The 21,807-nt window shown below is 37.9% G+C and overlaps 1 protein-coding gene across 1 annotated transcript in view; it reads right to left on the reverse strand.

The window, feature by feature from the left end:
- ADGB (androglobin) overlaps nucleotides 1–21,807 on the reverse strand; it is a 100,116-nt gene that overhangs the window by 21,523 nt on the left and 56,786 nt on the right. The window contains exons 21-27 of the mRNA XM_054396585.1: nucleotides 20,491–20,629; nucleotides 14,372–14,506; nucleotides 12,820–12,913; nucleotides 9,749–9,883; nucleotides 9,411–9,564; nucleotides 3,993–4,180; nucleotides 1,720–1,904 (exon numbers count right to left, since the gene is read on the reverse strand). Coding sequence (XP_054252560.1) covers nucleotides 1,720–1,904; nucleotides 3,993–4,180; nucleotides 9,411–9,564; nucleotides 9,749–9,883; nucleotides 12,820–12,913; nucleotides 14,372–14,506; nucleotides 20,491–20,629 — 1,030 coding nt within the window. The remainder of the gene's footprint in view (nucleotides 1–1,719; nucleotides 1,905–3,992; nucleotides 4,181–9,410; nucleotides 9,565–9,748; nucleotides 9,884–12,819; nucleotides 12,914–14,371; nucleotides 14,507–20,490; nucleotides 20,630–21,807) is intronic.

Raw genomic sequence — 21,807 nt, forward strand, 5'->3', positions numbered from 1 at the left:
CAGAGCAAGTTAGCTGGGTACTCACGGCTTGCTCTTCTGGCTGGTATCTTTCCAGATGCTGTAACTATAATTCAAGTGGCTCTTGGCTCAGAGAGGGATAAAGGATCTCTCTCCTCTCATGCACTCCGGCACAGGGCTCTCAGAGTGTCGGTTGCTTCGGGCTGCAGCAGTGCAGCTCTTAGGGCATTTGGTTCTTTTGGGGCTTTTCCCCTTTCTGCCTCTGGCACAGGGCTCTTGGAGCATTGGTTGCTTTGGTCCAGGTACAAAGCCCAGGTGTAGTTTGCCTGCTAGGTCAAAGTTCTTCAGCTGCAGCTCTGGCAACATTCAGCTCTTGTTGCTTCCTCGGTGAGAACAAGGCCCAGGTGTAGTTTGCCCACTAGGACAAGCTTTTGAGCTGAAACTTTGGAAGCATTTAGCACTTGTTGCTTTCTTGATAAGAACAAGTCAAATTGCCTGCCTTCTTGGCTGGTTTAAATACTGTCCAAAGACAACTAATGTCTGCTGGTAACAGAGAAATCTGATAGCTTAACCCACAGAATGGGGCATCACCAAACATGGTCAGGGGGACACGGTTCACAGGTGTGTCACAAGGCTGGTTACACATGGTACATGTTTACCTGGACCATCTGGACTCCAGGAAACGTCTAGGTTTGCAAATTCACAGATGCTTAGCCCATTGTCTGGGTTAGGGCATGTTTTGGGGCTTGTCCCTTCAGGACAACAGTAACTAGTCCTAACCTTTAACAAGAGCTGAATTGACAAGACTGCAATGTAATGAGTAACAACAAAATAAAAACAAAACAAAACTAAAGCTTTGAGCAAATAAACTCAGATTCAAGTCTTCAGTCAAAAACCAAATAAGATATTTTCTGTAATTTTCAAGTAAATTTGTCTCACAGGAAATTTTGTTTAAATTCAACTGTTCACATAAGGTCTAATCTTTCGTCAGTATTTCAGTTGATATCATAAAGAACTGACAATTACATAGTAGTATAATGGGCCCTTAGGCTTTTACGCCATCTTTGCAAGTCTGGGGCAAACAGCTCTTCCTTCAGTGTCTTTGAGTTCCATAAGTACTGTCATGAAGCTGTAGCAGAGGTAAATGGAGAGTATTTTTTAAGGGTAAATATTATGTTGTCTATTCAAGATTCTTTTGTCTTGTACTGTGGAGCTCATATGATGGCTGAGAAGCCACTAAGAACACATGTTTCTGCTAAAAGGACTGATGCCTAGTCTGGTACATTTAAATCAAAGGTCAGTGTAACCTACCATGTTGCGTGATCTGGGCATCAATTCTCTAACAGTTGAAAATTCTTGAACTTTAAGATCAAACAGATAAAGACAACATCTCAAAAATATAACATATTTCCATTCTCAAGGACAAGGCAAACACATGCATAAAAGTTTTCAGAACTGAGAAGCTACTTCAATTATCCACAAAACTCTTTACTCAGTTATAAAGCAAGACCACAATGCAGAGGAAGAAAATAAGGTTGGACACCTTATTTCAGTCAGTCCCTTTGGTACATTTCCTTATTGCTGAGGACAAAGGAGTTCTGTTTGTCTCTCAGAAATGCAGCTGATTTCACTCACTCATGAAGCAATTGTGGATCCATGGAAACAGTCAGAAAAAATATTTTCTGTGACTACATAAAAGTTACTGAAAGAATGTATATACCTCAGTTAACAAAATTATCCAATACAGAATACAATACTTACAGTAGGAACTTAGAAGCATTTCATTACTCAGGAAATTAAAAGCAGGGATGACTGCATGGCCTTTTCCAATGACATGCACAACTTCTTCCTCATTATCTAGGACTTGCAGTTTAATGAACACATCTGATTTAGAGGTTTGTACCTGCACTGTAGCAATATGTGATGCTGTGACTTTTACCGAATACCTAAAGAGGTATATAAAAAAAAATTATAGCAATATAACCTACTATACCAGATCAATCCTTTTTAGGTCAATACCTAAATGTTGTGCTGATTGGGAAGCAAACACTTAAAATTGAGTTTGTAGTCTACTGCTTTCCTGCAATCTAAGGAAAGCTTCCTGTAGTGAACTTTAGTAGAGTGAATCCATGATCAAAGTGTGTGCTGCTGCTGCAAAAAAAGGACTGTTCTTGCCATTTCTTTTTTCCACTGTTTTATCAAATGTCCATACACACATTTATCTACTGCTCTACTAGTACTTGTTGATAAGCATGTTAACTAGATTAGGGAACTATATCAGTGAAAAAGTAATGAGCAAAAGAAAAAAAAAGATTTGCTTTCAAAGGGGTAGAGTTATCTCATTTGATAGCAGCTGCGATTCCTGTCACCTTGAAAGATGGTGGAATTAAAAGACTGTAGAATTAGTCTCAGGACAAAATTTAAATAACATGTTCTTTGCAACTCAAAACTTTTTATATTACTTGCTTTTTCTCCATAAATTCAAATTCTTAGACTAAAATCAATCAAAGAAACAAGTAATAACAACACAAAAACTCCATCACCTTGACTCCAGCAGATTTGAAACAAAAAATTAAATATTTTTAAAATATTTTTTTAAAATTTGCAACACTAGAGAAGAGAAAAAGAGAAAAACTCATCAAGGAAGAGAGAGTTTACAGAATTTGAGTTTATAGTTCCATTACATGCTTTCTTAACTTCTACTGAAGCTGACTCTGTCTGTTGAATAGACCTCTCTCTCAAGAACAATCCATTGGTTTGAAATAAAAATGTAAATTGTCAGCCATGAACAGAAAATTTTCTAAAACTAACCTCCAAAACATATACATGTAATCAGCTTTAAGCACAGGGCCTGTTTCAGTGCAGTGTGTAGTCTTTTGTGTAAAAGCTTAACTGTAGTAATTTGGTCAGGGTCAGCTCTGAATTAAAAGTCAGAATAAACTGATTTTAATAAACTTTAATGAATTAAAAAGGATTAATAAAAATAAATCACCACACTTTTATTGAATATTCTCCTAAAAGAATCAGTATGCTAAAATAAAATACACACAAATTTTTCTGCCAACACTGCAAGCTGGAAACTGGTTTGAGAACAAAGGGTTTACCTATGTGTTATTTAGAGCTTTATGTGAATGGCTTGCAAATTCCTGATTTTAATACATATTTAATCCCAAAAGGTAACATGGAATTTCAGTATGTAACATATGAATATTTCAAGATTGAGTTCAAATGGATGAAAAGTACTGCTATGGTCTGTGTACTTCATACCTCTTCTTCATTAAGCAGTGGCAGTGCTTCAGAAATAACACTTTCACAAATGAAACACTGAATTTATTATGGCACTTCAAGGTCCCATAAAGTTCAGATAGCTGCCTTAATACTCTCCCCTTCTAAGAAAGAGGAAAGAACATACTTTTGTGTCAGGGATGGTCCATATTGTGATGGTTTAAAACTGTCTCTATAATTTTTCTTCTCAAAGTTCAAGCAGAGAAAGCTAAAGAATGTAAATCAGTCACTATTGGGTGTAAGAAAGCAAAGTAACGATTGTTCTAAACACTTCCATTGGATAGATAGAAATGTTTAAGAACTACTACTCAAAACAGAGTTTGGGCAGTCGGGGCAACTTGCTGGGCTGGCTGGCTGCTGCTGCTTCTTCTCTTCTGGCTGAAGATAACACACTGAACTTGGCAAGCTAAGTTAACAGCCACTTTGCTTTTAACTAACTGCTTTCTGCCAGGGAGTCTGGGGGGAGGAGGCCCCTGGAAGAGAGGCCCCTTGGGAGGTCCCCTCAGGGGAAGCAAAGGGAGCTTGGTTGTGCTTTTCTGTTGACTGTATATATTTGTAAATGTTGTGAATTTTGTGTATTTGTACATATTCATTGCATTTCATCAGAAATTGCAGATTTGCTTGTAAATACAGCTCTCATTTGCTTTCCAGACTGAGCTAGCCTGGTTATTGTCGGTGTGGGGGGATTTCAGCTCACACTGATACACATACAAAATGCAGAATTTAGTCATTCTTCTCCCAATATTTACCTGAACATTACATGCTTGTCATCAGGTATATAATACTCTTTAATTTCTCTAGTAGAATAGACATTGTTTACAGCCTCACGAGAGAGAAATGGGAGTGGACTATGAGAACCGATGAGCCGGAGCCTCCATCTTCCAGCTGCCAGAGGTAGGTCACCAGTATGTGCTTCAGCCATAAATGTGTATCCTTTCTGAAAGGAGAAAAAGTAACTTTTACTTAGAAATAACACTACTTGAAATGCACTCTATGACTACATGCAACATAGTTTTGGCCCATATTACACTTGCTAATACAATAAGATGTGCTTCACAAGGAATTGTGAAGTTCTGTTAGATCATAACATTGGAAGCATCTTTTATTGCAGGAATATATATAGTTTGCAAAAGGCTACATAACAAATCAAATCCAGTCTCATCTAACTTCAAAGCTGGCACATGATTTTAAGGGCAGGTATAATCAGACTCCTCAGGTCACTTTCCAACCAGATTATTTGATGATTCTAAGTTGATATACAGTGTAATGCCCAGTTGCAATGTAGCAGAGGAACTCAGGACTAAGTCCCTTCTTCATATTCTCTTAAGTCAGTCCTACCAACTTGCTAATTTGAACATTACAATTTTATGTTCCACCCAAGAAACACTCCAGATGGAAATTCTTTGAAAAGTTTTTCCCTCTTAGCAGTCTTCTGCTAAATTTCAGTTAAAATAAATCAGTATTTACCAGGGAAAAAGCTCTGTTGAAAAATTCTTATAAATAGGGTTGTGATTTACAGACTATCCAATAATGCAGGGTTGTGATTTCAGGTCTACTGCATACTTAAAATGGAAATAAAAGAAATGATTCACGATTCTAATTTGTGCAATTGTAACTGTAAGGCATTTTATACCCATTAATCTCTATGAGGTAATAGCAACCATTCAGACCTATGATTCAGGAGAACTCACACGTTTAAATACCTAGTTAAGCATATAGTTAAAGTCTTTTCTGTTCTTTACAAGTGCCCTTGGAAACTGAGAGGGATTTAGCCAAATATTCGAGTGCCTTCTGACAGCGTGGTGCATATGAGAAAGCCACTTTCTGTTGTATACCTATTTATAAATCTTAATGTTCACTACAAATATGCAGAAACTGAATACTACATAGGTGTAAAAAGCACAATAGTTGTATCATATGGCTGGTAGGAACATTTGGTAATCAGCAGGCACTACACAGAAATAGGGAAATAGATTTAGGCAACCTCGTTAGATTTACATCTCTTTCTCAAAAACCTTTGAGAGAATTCATTACCTACTTAGAACATTACAATTCACTATGTCTAAAATCAGAAAGGGTTGTTTTCTAATGTGTCACCTAAAGTAATGTTTTGGTAAAGTAAGATAATTTCTCTATGTCCCTCCATAACTAGTCAAGACAAATAACTCTGGCTCTGGCCAGCCTGATCTAGTGTGAGGTGTCCCTGCCCACGGGAGGGGGGTTGGAATTAGATGATCCTTGTGGTTCCTTCCAACCCTGACTGACTCTATGATTCTATGAATCAGTGCCCTTGCTCAAACAGACTTCTATTTTCTAGACTAAATATGCTTTTAGTGATGATTTCTGAAAATCTGATCTTTGCTGGTAAGCTGAAGCTTGAAGAATGCTTCTAACACTTTCGACAATCTGTTCAAAATACTTGTGAATAATAAAAGAGAGTTGAATAAAAAAAAAAAAAAAAACCACAAAACCAACAGCCCCCAACAAAACAAAACAGACCTGCATCTAGCAGTAAAAAAAATAAAATGAAAGAGGAAAATTTAATATGAAAAAAAATCCCAATAATGCAAAACAAGTAGCTAGTTTCTGTCTAGATTGTAGTGCTTGTAGAAATAAGATAGACATTATTGCTAGACTGCAGATTTTATCCTTATTGTCAATCATTCTGAAATAAACTTTCACGTGTTACAGGAGTGTCTCTGCAGCAGAGCAGCAGTATCTGTTGACAGGATTTCTTTTTAGCTCTGTTGTCAATGCTGATTGACAGTTTTGAAGCAGAACAACTAACTGGTAGGTTTCTTTAAGGAAAAAAAGACCTTTTTCTGTAAAAATATTGCCATTTAAGAATTCAGGCATACTATATGATTTCTTGCTTGATTTATTATATCACAGACTAATTTTTACAAAATCCTGTTGAACAGAAAGGCAACAGATTCATATAACACCATTGTATTCTGTGTTTCATAATAATTATGTAATGTCTTGTCAAAACATCAACAGAGCTTTCAGTAGCTTTTGCAGGGCCACTGAAACATTCACAAACCATTTAGCAATAGTAAAAAAAACTACAAGTAAGGAAACTAAATTATAGAGTATAAGAAAGTCAATAGTAGTGATTAAGAAATATAAGTAAAAAAAATACAGCAAAATTGCTTTAATACTGTTTTAATACTCTTAAACCAAAATCACACTGTACTAATAATGTTTAATATTATAAAAATCATAGAATCAATTAGGGTTGGAAGGGACAACAGGGATCATCTAGTTCCAACCCCCCTGTCATGGGCAGGGATACCCCACACTAGATAAGGTTGGCCAGAGCCTCATCCAGCCTGGCCTTAAACACCTCCAGGGATGGGGCCAAAATATAAGTCATAAGTTTAGAGAATAATAACAAAAACATCTGTTTTAAGTGGGGACTTCTCAAATAAGGAAGGACAGGGATAAAATAAAAATGGCCACTTTCACTAGCTGATGACAGAATCACTAAGGATGTTATGCTTTACCCATTACAAAAGTAGTTTTTGGCTGAAAGAGTTGGAGTTGTTCAGCCTAGGGAAGAGAAAGCTTCAGAGAGACCTTGTAGCAGCCTTCCAATATTTGAAGGGGGCCTATAGGGTAGCTGGAGAGGGAGTTTTTACAGAGGCATGTAGTGAAAGGAGAAAGGTTAATGGCTTCAAACTGAAAGAAACTAGATTTAGATTAGACATTAGGAGGGAATTCTACATCTTGTGGGTAGTGAGGCACTGAAACAGGTTACCCAGTGAAGCTCTGGAGGTTTCAGCACTGGAAGTGTTCAAAGCCAGGGCCTTGAGCAACCTGCACATGGCAAGCAGCTTGGAACTAGGTGGTCTTTAGGGTCCCTTCCAACCCAGATCATTCTACGATTCTGGAATGTGTGAAGCAAAACCCAAACATTTCCAAGACTAAAATCACTGTACTGCACAAAGTGTTAGTAAAAAGTGTGTTAAGTTATGTTAAAGAGAAGTCTGGAAAAAGTAAAAGCAGGGAAATGGAAAACCTGCCACACAAGGCAGAACTATCCTACTAGAAAGGATAAATGCTGAGATCTGAAATAAACCTGAAGTTGTGATCTTTCCACAACCTGCCACTTTCCTGAATAGCCACAATTAGAGTTCACCACAGATTTCCTTTTGCATTCTGCCACTCACCACTGTTTTATTTTTTATCTGTTGGAATCCACACCCATCTCTGAGGATCCCAAATTAGTTTTGAGAGCTTGAAAAGTTTGTCTGCAACTCTTCTAAGCATACCCCTTCATCAGTATCAGTTCTTTTCTGTCACATTCAGCTAATATTCACTATAAACACTAGATAAGCCAAGTTCATTCTAGTATAAAAGAAATTAAGTTGAAAGCCATAAAAGAAAGAAAATTGCTCCTATGGTGTTAGACTCTAACTGACACCAGTTCCTTGTTACTGATAGATGAGAAGGTTAAAATGTGAAAGGTCACAGGATGTTAGGGGTTGGAAGGGACCTCTGGAGATTATTGAGTCCAACCCCCAAGGTTGAACATGTCTTCACTAGAATGTCAACTGTGAATATGCTGCTTGAATAGTTAACATTAGAGGTGATATTAAAGAAGCAGGCCAGAACAGGAAAAGAAGTACTAAATGCTTATGTAGAGAAATTAAGGGTTTGGCTTAGTTAGGTCTGATTACCTTCTGAACTTTCTGAAAGATAATTACATAACAGATTAAAAGCATCAAAACCCTTTTAAATTATGTCTGATAGTTGATGGAGGATAGGTAGTGTACTGGATGATTACAGAACTGCAATGTTGTATGTTTTTTTGATGGACAAAGGTGTCTAGAAAATGATTTTTCAGCATAACTCCAATGGCTGAAAACATAATGAAATAATTAATTCTTTATAGACCACTCATAGCAAAAAGTCTGCAAAAAAACCAAGTAAACCAAACAATCAATCTTTCTTCTATAGAAAAACACACTGAGGGAAAGAAGATACCTGATGTGCTCTGATCATTCTTCTAAGTCTAAAGAAATTCTTTCATGACTAAGAAAATAGAGAGACTGTTGACCAACCACATCCAGAATACATGTGTTCATGGCTCCTTTTGGAAGGGTCAGATGCAATCAGTTAAGATTTCAAAATCTAACCTGAACTGATTCCATTCAATATTTTTATTAGTAATGTGGATGGTGGAATAGAGAACATGCATGTTTTATTAGCTGATACCAGAAACTAAAAAAGGATTGCATCTTTGAAGGAAGACAAGATAAGAATCCAAGATTATTTCAGGAGAAATATATAAGGGAAATGGCCTGGGGAAAAAAGCATTTAAATGTAGTGTGTTTCACTACTCATTTTGTCAAGAATAATAAATTAGAGGATTCAATTCTTCAGGAAAGCACCTAGGTTACAGAATTTAACAAGTCAACAATGGTGTTGCAAAATAGGGCAAGCACAGCACTTGGATATGTAAGCAGAAGTAAAGCCCACGGACATGTAAACTAATGATTCCTCACTCATGGTGGTCCCAAATTAATCCTGACTGAAAAGCTTACTGTGCTTAGCGTTGTGCATAACAATAAAAACACAGCAGCAATTGGAAAGAATTCCGAGGATAGAGTAATTAAGAGTGGTAAAACATGTAACTTCCAAGGAAAGACTGAGCAAACTTTGTTAATCTGCAGGGAAAAAGGCAGAAGGAGGTTAATTTTTAGAAGTTTATACTAATGCTTTTGAGGTAACACACAGGATTTAAGGACCATATCTAAAGCTGTATTTGGCATCAATGCTGAAATTACCATTAGCAACTGAAGATGCATATTAATTTAATTATTGTAAGTATGGCTTACAAAAGGCTATTCAAACCTCACTATTACTTTGGCCTCTGTCTCTTGAAGGTTTCTCTGGCAGATGGAGACTATCAGCAGTAACCATACTGCTACTGAGTAGTGCAGCACAGGGGAGCTGAATTGTATTGCTCTATTTAGTGGTAGCAAGAAATACCAAAAAAAATTAAGACTATTCTTTCATTCTTCCACTGACAAAGGTTTAGCACAGAAGCAGATCAGAGACAGTGTCTGTTCAAGCCTGCTGATAAATAAGGGAACACTTCTAAGTAGAACATTATGGCATGGCTAAAAATTATGCTTCCCACAATGACTCTTTGCATTTACCTTATTTTTGGTATAAACATGAGGTGCCAGCTTGAAAAACACATGTGGCATTTCTTCCAGTGTGTCATTGTTGACAACATGAAGTCTACAGGAAGGGATAGTGCTATGCATCTTCAGCACTATAAGCATGTCTTCTGGAACAAAAAAAATTTCCCTAAAAATAAATGAACTTTTTTTACAATTATGTTCACAATATTCTTTGTCTGACATGAAGCACACATTAGAATTTAAGTAAAGCAGACTTTGCAAAATTACATTTTTTAAATGGGTTACTAAGAAACCAGAGTTTATCAGCAGTACTTCCCTGCAAGAGTTACATAGGGCAGTAAGAAACTCACCTAAATACCACAAACCACACATTTGGTGCCTGATCAGCATACATCACAGCATAGTCAGAAAAAGAGAGCTTACACCACTCATCTGCATAACAAGGAAAATTTTCAATTGACTTACAGTTTGTCTTAAACATGTCTCTGGAAAGAAGAAAACAAGAGAAATACTTAATCAGGCAGGCACATACATCTTGACTTTAATTTTAGTCATGAAGAGCACTGCTTCATGCATGAATGTAAAACAATGATTGAAAATGTGTTACTAATGTTTCTCTAGTAGCTGTTCCCTCTCAAAAACAATATCAGGTAAGGAGAAGCTCTTTTAGAGTTAATGGCCCATAATGCCAATATTTACATACAAGTATTTCTATCAGCCAGTCTAAGAAGCCCAAAACATTATGGTTTCTACAAAACTTTACATTTTTTTTAATAAATATCAGCATAGCTTCCATTTCTGTATAATAAGCCATCATCTTAAAGCTGTGGCATTCTTAGGAGATAAAAAAAAAATTAAAACTGTTTTGAACAAGTAAGGAATAAAACCAAAATGAAGCCAATCTAAAATGCAATGAAGGACATTCCATTCACACAGAAGGGAACCTAAGACTGTAAGTTCAGAAGTTATCAGTAGGGCAAGTAACCTCACAGGAGTTAGGAAGTTCTGTGAAATTAGAGCTAACCTGAAGGAATTGATTTAGGGACCAGAACCCCAGACACTGTCTTATTGATAGAAGGAGATGCTTTAACCCTGATGGGTGGCAAACCCTGGGAACAGAGTGCAGCTAGAAAGGAAAACATAGATAGGTTGACTCCCAGTAGTCACTGTGACCTAAGGAGTTATGCAGGGACCTGATAACAAGAACAAAGCAAAACTTAGGACAGAATTATGGAATCCCTTTATCTCTTGCTTGACGTTTGCTTAAGCCTTCTGAAAAATATATGTGTCCATGTGATACTTTCTCTCTGTAGCCAATCATGAATTTACAATTGTAGTATGGACATACCAATGACCAATTACAAGCTGCCTTCTGATGTTATGTTAACCTATATAAAGAAAAAGCTTTGTACAATAAATCGACACTAGGCTTGCATCAGGCCTCGTCCCATCTCTCACATCGCAGCACTAACCTACTGGCACCTAACTGACATCATGAATTTTTATTCATCATATGCAGTATTAATGTTTCTCTAGACAAAGCAGTGGGAAGACCAGCATACAACACTCACTGTTATGTGAACAGGTTGTCAGGTGAAGGGAGAAGAAAAGTAACCTGTGTCACTCCATCTTTTGGCTCCTTACAGTGATTTCTCTGGACATTATGAGTTAAAATATGCTTATATAGAGGTGAAGGAAAGGATATGCTTCTTCCTTCCACTCCCTCTGTCTTGCATTATTCTTGAACTACCTGCTTTCTGCAGTAAGCAATATATACACACACACACACACACACATATACACACATATATGTGTGTGTATATATATGTATACATATATATGTATATTGCTATCTTTTACTTGCTCTAATTCAAAGTTTTGTTTATATGCTCTACATTAAGAAGATAGTCTAAAGAAACCTTAAAACATTCTTTTTCAGTGATAGATGTTGCTTTTCTGTCTCAAATATCAGCATGTTCAAGCAGTTCAACCAGAAATTTATATCCACAAAATCGTACTTTGATGTTCCTTTATTCCCGTGCAGCAATCAGAATTACAAAAAATCTTCACATCCATGTTTTGAGCAATGACAATAGCTGACCTTGACATTCAATTGAGTGAGTCACAAAGTGGATGCAAACCTTGCCAGAAGTGATTTAATAGAACAGGTTGAAATCTTAGTCCAAGAAGCTTTGCAAAAGCTCCTTTCTCAAGTGATAAATAGTGCACACAAAGACTGGAAAAGCCCCTCAGAAACCTCAGATTCTTAATTCATTGAAAATTATAGTATTAAACATAAATGAGCTTACATGGGATGTATAATGAGAAATAGGTGGCAACCATTGCACAAATTGCAAAATTTTAGGACATTTTAAACTGATGTTTGTGTTGCAAAATGGCACTGCTTCCAGCATGCCTGGGGTTAGAGAATGGGAAAGCTTTTACCCTAACACTGAATTTCAAGAATTCCTGCATGCTACTTTATTTCCCAAGATGGTAGCTTGTTAGATTAAATTCAGGTCTGTTCAGCTGTTAAATATGCTGCAAATCTAAAATGGAGGTCTAGTATTTGGAACAAGGCTGTGTTGCAAAGTTCTGGTCCCATGAACATACATAGGTTTTACAGGATTAAAACTACTAAAAAGGGAAATAAAATTATACCCCATATGAACGTTCCTGAAATTGCTGATTATAAGGAGTAAGGATTTATACTCACAGTTGATAATTACTGTTGGTTCTCACTCCTTACTGCTAACAAAACTTACCTAATGCTAGATCAGCAATATGAACACTTGCAAAAGGATTTTTGAAGGGCTTAATGGATACATGGGATCCCCACAGAGCGTCGTGCTTGTAAATGAATGGACACTGTTGAAATTAGAGTAGCTGTCTTTGCAAAAGCTATAATTAAATAACAGGGGAAGGATCTGTCTAGAAATACAACTACTTTCCCTCAAGCAAGTGCTACAAACAAATCCTCTTGATGATATAAACTGTTGTACGATTAAATAGTATAGCTATTTCCTTTCTAATGTCAACCAGGATTCCTTAACAGATAGCATGAATCAAAATGCTTCTTTAAAGCAACTGGTTAGCTGCTTAACCAAGGAATCAGTATCAGATTTATATTTATGAAATAGCCTACCATGTATTTTAAAAAAGTAAATACAGAAGTGTAATATTCTACCTCAAGCCTGGGAAAAACCTGTAACAAACATGCCTCAAAAATAGATTTGCTGTTAGTTTACTCATGAAGGGTACACAGAATAAAGCATGGCACATATTCACTAATCTCATCCCTTCTTATAGAGTCTTGTACTTTTAAACCTAGTAATGATCCGAGCATATTTATTTCGTGAACTAGCAATTTATGGCAATTCTATGGTAGTGCCTGCAATCAAACAGTTTGTTACATGATTACCTTAATAGCATTACAGCATACTGTTCAAAATTTAACTCAATCACAGTCCACAGTTTTTGCAAAGTTTCTTTGACATCAGTGTTTTCTTTAGTACCTGGAAATAATAAAGTAAGTTAGAAAATGTAACATCTAACTTTTGTATTGTTGTAAATGTACACCTGCCAAATACTTGTAAAAACTGGGACTCACACAAGTAAATTGTCTTATGAACCAGTAGTCTTTATTTGAAATTTTACAGAAGTCTCAACTGAGCTGAAAACTAATTTCTCCTTTGACAGGAGAATTCCCTTCATCATCACCTCTATACTTTTAAACACTCCTACAACTCCAAAAAATGGTGTGATCAATATTTCCTCTGATTTACAGAATTTTTTCACTGTAACACACCGAAGTGATGTGATCTTTGTTCTCAGAAAATATGCTGTTAAGCTTGCAGCAGCTTTTATTTGCAGAAGTAGGTATGTGCCTAGGCTATCTGGTGTCTAAAAAGAAAAGAATGGAACAGCTCCAGGAGCTAATTCACCTCATCTAAGTTTGACTCCTCTCAGATTACAGGATGTGTTGTCATCTCAAGGTGCCTACTTCTATCCACCAAACACAGATGAAGAATATGCAACTAGATTGGATCTGTTTATCTGTTGTCTAAATTTTCAAGGCTAATGTTAGGTTAAATCCTTCCTATTGCTTAAGTATTTAGTGACAGAATCGGAAGTGCAAAACTAAAAAAAAGAGGGAAGAGTAATAACTTTTCTGTAATGGCAAGTAAGAGGGGAAAAAAATAGAGATAATGGGGAGAAAGGAGGAGAACACTATTATGACTGAACACACCGCCCACTAGTAAAGCAGTGTAAAGATAATATCAGAATTAAAGGTAACAGAGTATTGATAAATCAGAAAATGAGATTATAGACAATAGAAGAAAAGAGTTGGAATGCCAAAATAACATTCAAAGAACAAAAATCTAAAATTCAAAAGAACAGTTTCTGAGCTTTGGCATTTGCAGGAATTTATAACACTAGTGAAAGTTTACAGAAATGCCTAATTTACATTACACCTCCTACAGGAAAATGGAAGGGCACTAGTCTACTTAGAGGAAAGCAAGTACCGCAGCAAGACTACTGATGATAATATGAGAGAGAGGTGACATCAGGAAATGAAGGTACATAAAATAGATTGAAGAGATCATCTGGTGCAGGTAAATACACAGGCAAAAGAATCCCAGCAGTGATGGAAGGAAGGAGCTTCTAGCCGAAAGGGGATGACTTAATAAAGAGAACTAAATTTTCATTAATGCAAATTCTGGTTTAATATTTACAAAAATCTTAAAGGGGGTGACTTTCCTCTACTTTTAAGTATCAAATATGCTAATCAAGTGGTTAGGTTGAGCACTGTTCTTACTTTTATAAGAGATCAGAGATTCAACTACAACTTCCTAGTGCGTTTTGGTTCATTTTAACTTGATATAATTTAGTATCAAAACTTTAGCAGTAAATACTTGAACAAAGTGGTGTATGTATGACACCTTTTCAAAAGATGTTTTTAAAGGACACACCTGGTTTTCTGCTGTTCAGTACTTTCCTAACATAGGCCCCTTTCCAGGTGGCTTGAAGTTTAAGAGCTGCTGCTTCTTCTTCAGGAGTGGGAGTTCTGTTATCCCAACTACTAAGAGCATTCTTCTCGCAATTCTCTGAAAGAAAGGGAGGAGAATGAGCAGTATCAATAAAGGTGCTGCTTGCAACAAAGCTAAAAAGGAAAAAAAACCCCAAACAATGAAACACAAAACAATGAGAGCTATATCCCAGAAACAGAGGGGTTTCTGCATAAAACTTCAATTTTTGAGAAAAATGGAACAACATTTTGCTCTTATCATGATAAAACTAGACAAAATATGTGTAATTACACAAAGTCAGAATACATCTACTATGCTAATTCCAAACACCAAATCATTGAATTCTTACTTCTCTTTAAGGAGAGCTACTGCAATGCATTTTAAAAAATCAAATCTTTTAAAGTAATTTCAAAATATCCTTTCAAACATGAACCAACAGAATTTGATACATTATAGTCTGACTCTGAATACGGCTTAAAAGAGCTTCACAAGGTTTTAAGTGCTTCTGTCTCTCGTTCCAATCGTTTTATTAAGTAACAATTTAAACACCAATGTATTTAATTTAAAATACTCGTTTTATTAAGTAACGATTTAAACACCAATGTTTTTCAAAACATTATAAAATCACAGAATATTAGGGTTGGAAGGGACCTTGAAGGATCATCTAGTCTAACCCTCCTGCCAGAGTAGGATTAGCTAGAATAGGACTCACAGGAATGCATCCAGGTGGGTTTTGTATATCTCCGGAGAGGGAGACTCCACAACCCCTCTCTGGACAGCCTGTTCCAATGTTCTGTCACCCTCACGGTCAAAAAAATTTTTCCTCGTGTTTACATGGAACTTCCTATGCCTCAACTTCCACCCATTATCCCTTGTCCTGTCATTGGGCATCACTGAGAAGAGTCTGACTCATCTTCTTGTCACTCACCCTTTACGTATTTATAAACGTGAATGAGGTCACCTCTCAGTCTCCTCTTCTCCAAGCTAAAGAGCCCCAGCCTCCTCAGTCTCTCCTCATAAGGAAGATGTTCCGTGCCCTTAATCATTTTTGTGGCTCTGTGCTGGACTCTTTCAAGCAGTTCCCTGTCCTTCTTGAACAGAAGGGCCCAGAACTGGACGCAATATTCCAGATGCAACCTCGCCAGGGCAAAGTAGAGGAGTAGCAGAACCTCTCTTGACCTACTAACCACACCCCTCCTAATACACCCCAGAATGCCATTGGCCTTCTTGGCCACAAGAGCACATTGCTGGCTCACGGTCAACCTTCCATCCACTAGGACCTCCAGGTCCTTTTCTCCTTCACTGCTCTCCATCAGGTCAGTCCCCAACCTGTACTGATACATGGGATTGTACTTTCCGAGGCACAAGACTCTACACTTGCCCTTGTTGAATTTCATTAAATTTCTCCTTGCCCAGCTCTCCAGGCTGAGAGACATTGTATTCAACCTTTGCTAAGAAGCCATAAAATAAGGATAAGATCTATGATGAAGTGAGAGCTCATTTATCTGACTGTGACCTTCTGTTACCAAGGAGTGGAACAGAAATTAGTAGGTTCTGACAGGTTAGTAATGAGTTCTTTGGAAGTATTCTTGCCTGCAATTAGCATCCTGGAAGCTATTTACATCAGGGTTTAGGGGGAAAGTGCAGGGAGCAGAACTGCAGAAAGTCAGTACCATGGGGACAGTTTGGAACTGCACAGATACAGAGCAAAGGCAATGAGAAAGGAGATGGTGCTCCAAAAGGAATTAACAACAAATAATTCACTTGAAAAATACAGAAAATACTGCAGACAAAGAAACTAGCTGAAGGACAGATATTTCTGTCATGAGCCAGGAGATCACACACTTCAATCTAATCGCTTTCACTGGATATTGTTAAGTGTGTCTGTGTTCCTCATTATTTTCTCATTTCCAAAAATGGAGTAGAGACTCTGACAGGTTACACAAGGCCAGTTCAACAGAAACAAGATTAGAACTCAACAATATAGATGGAACAACCACTTTTATAAAACAGAAGCATGGAACTGCAGAATAATTTATGTTGAAGGTACCACTGAACAACATCTGGTACAACCCCACACCCAAACCAGGATCAACCTAGAGAAAGTTTCTCACAGTCTTTAGCAAATGTGTCCTGTACTGCAACAGTCTGTGGTTACACTGGTTTAAGCTGCTGTGGCACCTCAGCTCAAGCTTCACTTGGGAGGATGAGAAAATACTTAGAGGTGTGGTTAGTGATTACAAACATGTCTTAGTCTTCTACTGAAGAGGAGTTTATTCAAAGACAGAGGAATTGAAAGGGCTTGCATTTTCCAAAGGCTGGAAATTATAGTGCCAGAAGCACTTATAACAGCATTTATGGTTTTGTACACTGCTATTTATTACAGAACTGTTCACCTGATATGTTTCCTTTCTCAGAAAGCATCACATACTGCTGTAAATTCAGCATCTTGACCAACCAAAGTTCTACAGGGTCGCTTTATCTACTCTCTTCCTATAGAAGAGCTATGGCACAGAGAAGCACTCAGCCTCAGAAGCTTCCATCATTTGTTCATATGGCATGGTCTTCCACTTGTTTCTTGTGGCTACTGTGTTAATTGTTTCATGGGGATGGATGGTATTTGGCAAACAAATAAGTGTCACTAGATCATTTACAGGATGGCTTCTTAGAAACCTTACCAGGTATGACTGCTAACTGCAGTGTAACATCAATATCTTTGCCCTCAGCAAGTCATGAGATTAATTCAGCACACGGTACAAAATGAATATGCTAATATAAAATGGAGGTGGCATTTAAAAAAAACACCCTCCTGATTTCACCTCATCTGCTCTTAGACAAAGAAAATAAAAATATTTCATTCATCTGTTATAGCAGTTACATTGATGACTGTTAAGTTCTAAAGGGTTATAATTCAAGTCTTGACAAGATCTGAGCAACAAACCTGACAAAGCACCATTACTAATGATGGCCAGGCAAACCAGTTGATGTCAGTCCTTCTAGACCTTCCTATAATGCAATTCTCATCTGCTTTTTCCTGCTTTCTATCTATTTTGTCTTGACACTTCACTTGATTTCTGCTTTTTTGAATGCAGCTGTCTCCATTTCTTTAGAGCTGTGAGATGGAACTGGAATAAAAGCATGCATTTATTGCAATGTAACATTTATTATGTGGGGAAATTTTTATATCTGAGTTAAAAATAAGGCTAAGGGGAAACAAATAATTTTCCAGACTGATAAGAATCTTCTGGAATTTAAGTCAACAAAAGTGACTAAATTGAAAAGATATATTGGACAATGGAAATCAAACTGAAACAGAACTTTCCTCCTCCATATATTTATTCCACTTTTTTTGTTCACCCCCTTAATGAAAAGAAATATTCTCCCATATTGGGTCTCATAATTCAGAAATATACATAAGGTCTTTGCTACAACCTGTCAACTCTGCCAATTATTCAAATCTAAATAAAACTTTTCTTATTTTCTATTGCTGACAAGTATTTAAGTTTCCTGGGAATGGAGAAAGCAGTAGCACAGCCATCTTGAAAATGTGACAGGTGTTGACTTCAAGTGGTGTGACAAATGTCAAATGCTGACCCTTATAACTTATTCTTTTGCCATAGGATATAGTTCTGGGAAAAATACAATTAGTTACTCAGTCATTCTGGCTGATTCTATGATGTCTCACAGAAGAACAAGCTTGTGTAATGGTTTAAATTAAAACAAACGGGTTAAGGTGTCTGCCTCCCCCCAGCACAGAAGTGAGGGGAAAAAACAAAACACAAAGAAACCTCTGAGAGTTTACTGAATAAATGAGAATACCTTAGCAGAATTACCTTCACCTATTTGCAGAAAAAGCATGGTGGAACAGCAGCAGAGCTAAGTGCCCAGGCCAGGGAGCTACTCTTCCACCCCTCCCTGTCCCGCTGCCATCTCAGTGGAAGAAAACGCAAAACCAGCAACTGAAATAGGAAGCTTCCCACGGTACAATCTGAACTTCAAGCCCTATAATGCTTTGCTTCAGGCAGCACTTTCATTTTGAAGCTGGTATGAGGCAGGATCATAGAATCATAGAATTGTTAGGGTTAGAAGGGACCTCAAGGATCATCTAGTTCCAAGCTCCTGCCATGGGCAGAGACACCTCACACTAGATCAGGCTGCTCAGAGCCACATCCAGTCTGGCCTTAAAAACCTCCAGGGATGGGGCTCCGACCACCTCCCTGGGCAACCTGTTCCAGTGTCTCACCACCCTCATGGTGTAAAACGTCTTCCTAACATCCAATCTTAATCTACCTACTTCTAGTTTTGCTCCATTCTCCCTAGTCCTATTGCTACCTGACATCCTAAAAAGTCCCTCCCCAGCTTTCTTGTAGTATCTCACCTTAAGATACTGCAAGGCCACAATAAGGTCTCCTCAGAGCCTTCTCTTCTCCAGACTGAACAGCCCCAACTCGCTTAGTCTGTCCTCACAGGAGAGGTGTTCCACCCCTCTGATCATCCTGGTGGCCCTTCTCTGGACACATTCCAGCACCTCCAGATCCTTCTTGTAATAGGGGCTTCAGAGCTGGACACAGTACTCCAGGTGGGGTCTCATCAGAGCGGAGTAGGGGAGGAGAATCACCTCCCTCAACCTGCTATCTATGGTATGAATGGCAGCAGACTAGAACTCAACCTATGACACCTTGAGGAGAGATTTGGAAGAAAGTCACTGAAGATACAAAACTGGGGGATTTGGCTGACACCCTGTCAGCCAAACGTGACCTGGACAGGCTGGAGAGGTGTGTGCAGGCAAACCTCATGAAGTTTAATAAGGACAAGTGCAAGGTCCTACATCTGGGGAGCAATAATAACATGCACCAGTACAGGTTAGGAGCTGCCCTGCTGGAAAGCAGCTCCACAGAGAAAGACCTTGGAGTGCTGGTGGACAGCAAGTTCTCCATGGAACAACAATGTGCTCTTGTGGCCAAGAGAGCCAATGGGATCCTAGGATGTATCAAGAAAGGTGTGTCCAGCAGGTCGAGGGAAGTTCTTCTACCTCTCTACTCTGCCCTGGTGAGACCACACCTGCAACACTGTGTCCAGTTTTGGGCTCCCCAGTTCAAGACAGACAGAGACCTGCTGGAGAGAATCCAATGGAGAGCCATGAGGATGATTAGGGGACTTGAGCATCTCCCCTATGAAGAGAGACAGAGAACCCTGGGGCTGTTTAGTCTGGAGAAGAGAAGGCTGAGAGGGGATCTGATCAATGTCTGTAAATATCTGAGGGGTGACTGTCAAGTGGAAGGGGCCAGGCTCTTTTGGGTGGTTCATAGTGATAATACAAGGAACAATGGGTTCAAACTAGAACACAGAAGATTTCACCTCAACATGAGGAGAAACTTCTTTACAGTGAGGGTGACAGAGCACTGGAACAGGCTGCCCATGGGGGTTGTGGAGTCTCCTTCTCTGGAGACTTTCAAAACCCACCTGGATGCATTTCTGTGAGGACTACCCCAAGTGATCCTGCTCTGGCAGGGGGGTTAGACCTGATGATCTCTTGAGGTCCCTTCCAACCTCTGATATACTGTGATACTGTATGTGACTCACCAGATAACTAGACACCCAGCGAGATAATTTGCCAAATAATAGGATTAAAAAACAAGTAAGCAAACAAATAAATAATAATAAAAATAAATATGACACACACCCAAAACCCTGAAAGAAAGAAGCAAACCTTAACCTATCACCAAGAAATAGAATTGAAAATAAAGGTACTAACTTGAGTGTTCCTCCAAGCAGCTGTAGATACATGCGTTAAGCCTTGTCAATACTGACAAATGAAAGTCAAGGAAGACAAAGGGCAATTTTATGAGTTTTATAAATTAACAAAAAAACCAGACTTTCTGGAAAAACAAGAAAGATCATATCTATTCTGAGATGATGGTCAGATGTGCTGTCCACAGCAGAAGGGTTAGGCATCAGATAAGAAATGAACCATGCTTACTTAGGCAAGAGAACAGAGCTGGCTTCCTTGAAAAGAAGAATGGGCAGATATATTTAAGTGACCAGCAGTACCAATACAGTACCTGAAGACACAGTGTCATCCTCATAAACCTCAGTGTCTTTAAAATCCAAAGAGAAGGATCTGAAGGCAAATTTGTAGTTGTAAGGTACATTCTTGCTTAATACGTATTTCATCAAATACCAAAATGCACTGTTGAAAACCTAAAAGCAAGAAGAGGGAAAGCATTCAAAAACCAATTAATTTTAGAAGTTGGTTTACATTGCTTCTCATTATTGTTTCAAAAACTGTTTAGATCTTTCTTTTTCCACATAAAAATGAAATCTTTAACTTCCTCTATCAAATACAGTGTCAGAAAATTAGTCCCAACTGTTATATTGGACTACATTGCTTCAAGTGAGAGAGTTAGATGTTGGAATGTGCTGCCCAGGGAAGTGGTGGAGTCACCATCCCTGGAGGTGTTCAAGAGGGGATTGGATGGGGCACTTGGTGCCATGGTTTAGATAGGCATGAGGTGTAGGGTGACAGGTTGGACTTCGATGATCCTTGAGGTCTTTTCCAGCCTTATTGATTCTGTGATTCTGTGAAGTGAATAACTAAGAGAAAACATCTTTGAGGTCTGGCTTCCTAAATACAGGACTGACTATACAGCATGAGTTTTTATCACTTGAGAATATCTTACTAGTTTATATGAGGTGAAGTGCATCAACTGATGGTCTCACACCAGAGGACAGAAGAACACATTATAATCACCATCATAACAACTAGCATTCTAATCAGAGGTTTCCCAACACACAGCAACTGAATGGGCATGCTTAGTGAATTAGGAGGTGGCACCATAGGGAAAAGGAGGAATATATTGGTGGGCAAGAGGGGAAGATTTGGTGTCCTACTTCTATAACTACAGGCATGGCTCTGCTTTTATTCTCAATTATCAACAATTTCAATATTCCTGCTTTCAAAAGCAGGAATCTAGTCCTTTTTTCCTTCCTCAAAAGAGGGAAATTTAACAGTGTGTTTTCCAGAGCTTGTTTCATACTTTGGATTGAAGAATGTAGCTGAATTTCAGCCTAGTGTCAAGCCCATCTGTCTTAAGTGTTCTATTATGTAATATCAGAGATAAAATATATGAATCCCTTCTACACTCTAAAGTGCATGACCTTTCTAGTCCTTTCATTAAAATACATGAATTGGAAATATATGAAGTACTGACTATAGATAAATCAAGTTATAGCAGTATTACCAACATTTGTATACACATAAAAATTGTCTTTACATAACCTTTTTTTTGTTGCAATCATTTTATAATACTGAAAAGCTACAGTATAGATCTACAGATCTACAGATCTACAGATCTAGAGATCTACAGATAATTATAACA

Source organism: Indicator indicator, chromosome 2 (assembly GCF_027791375.1).
Source record: "Indicator indicator isolate 239-I01 chromosome 2, UM_Iind_1.1, whole genome shotgun sequence".
In the NCBI taxonomy this organism is placed as follows: domain Eukaryota; kingdom Metazoa; phylum Chordata; class Aves; order Piciformes; family Indicatoridae; genus Indicator; species Indicator indicator.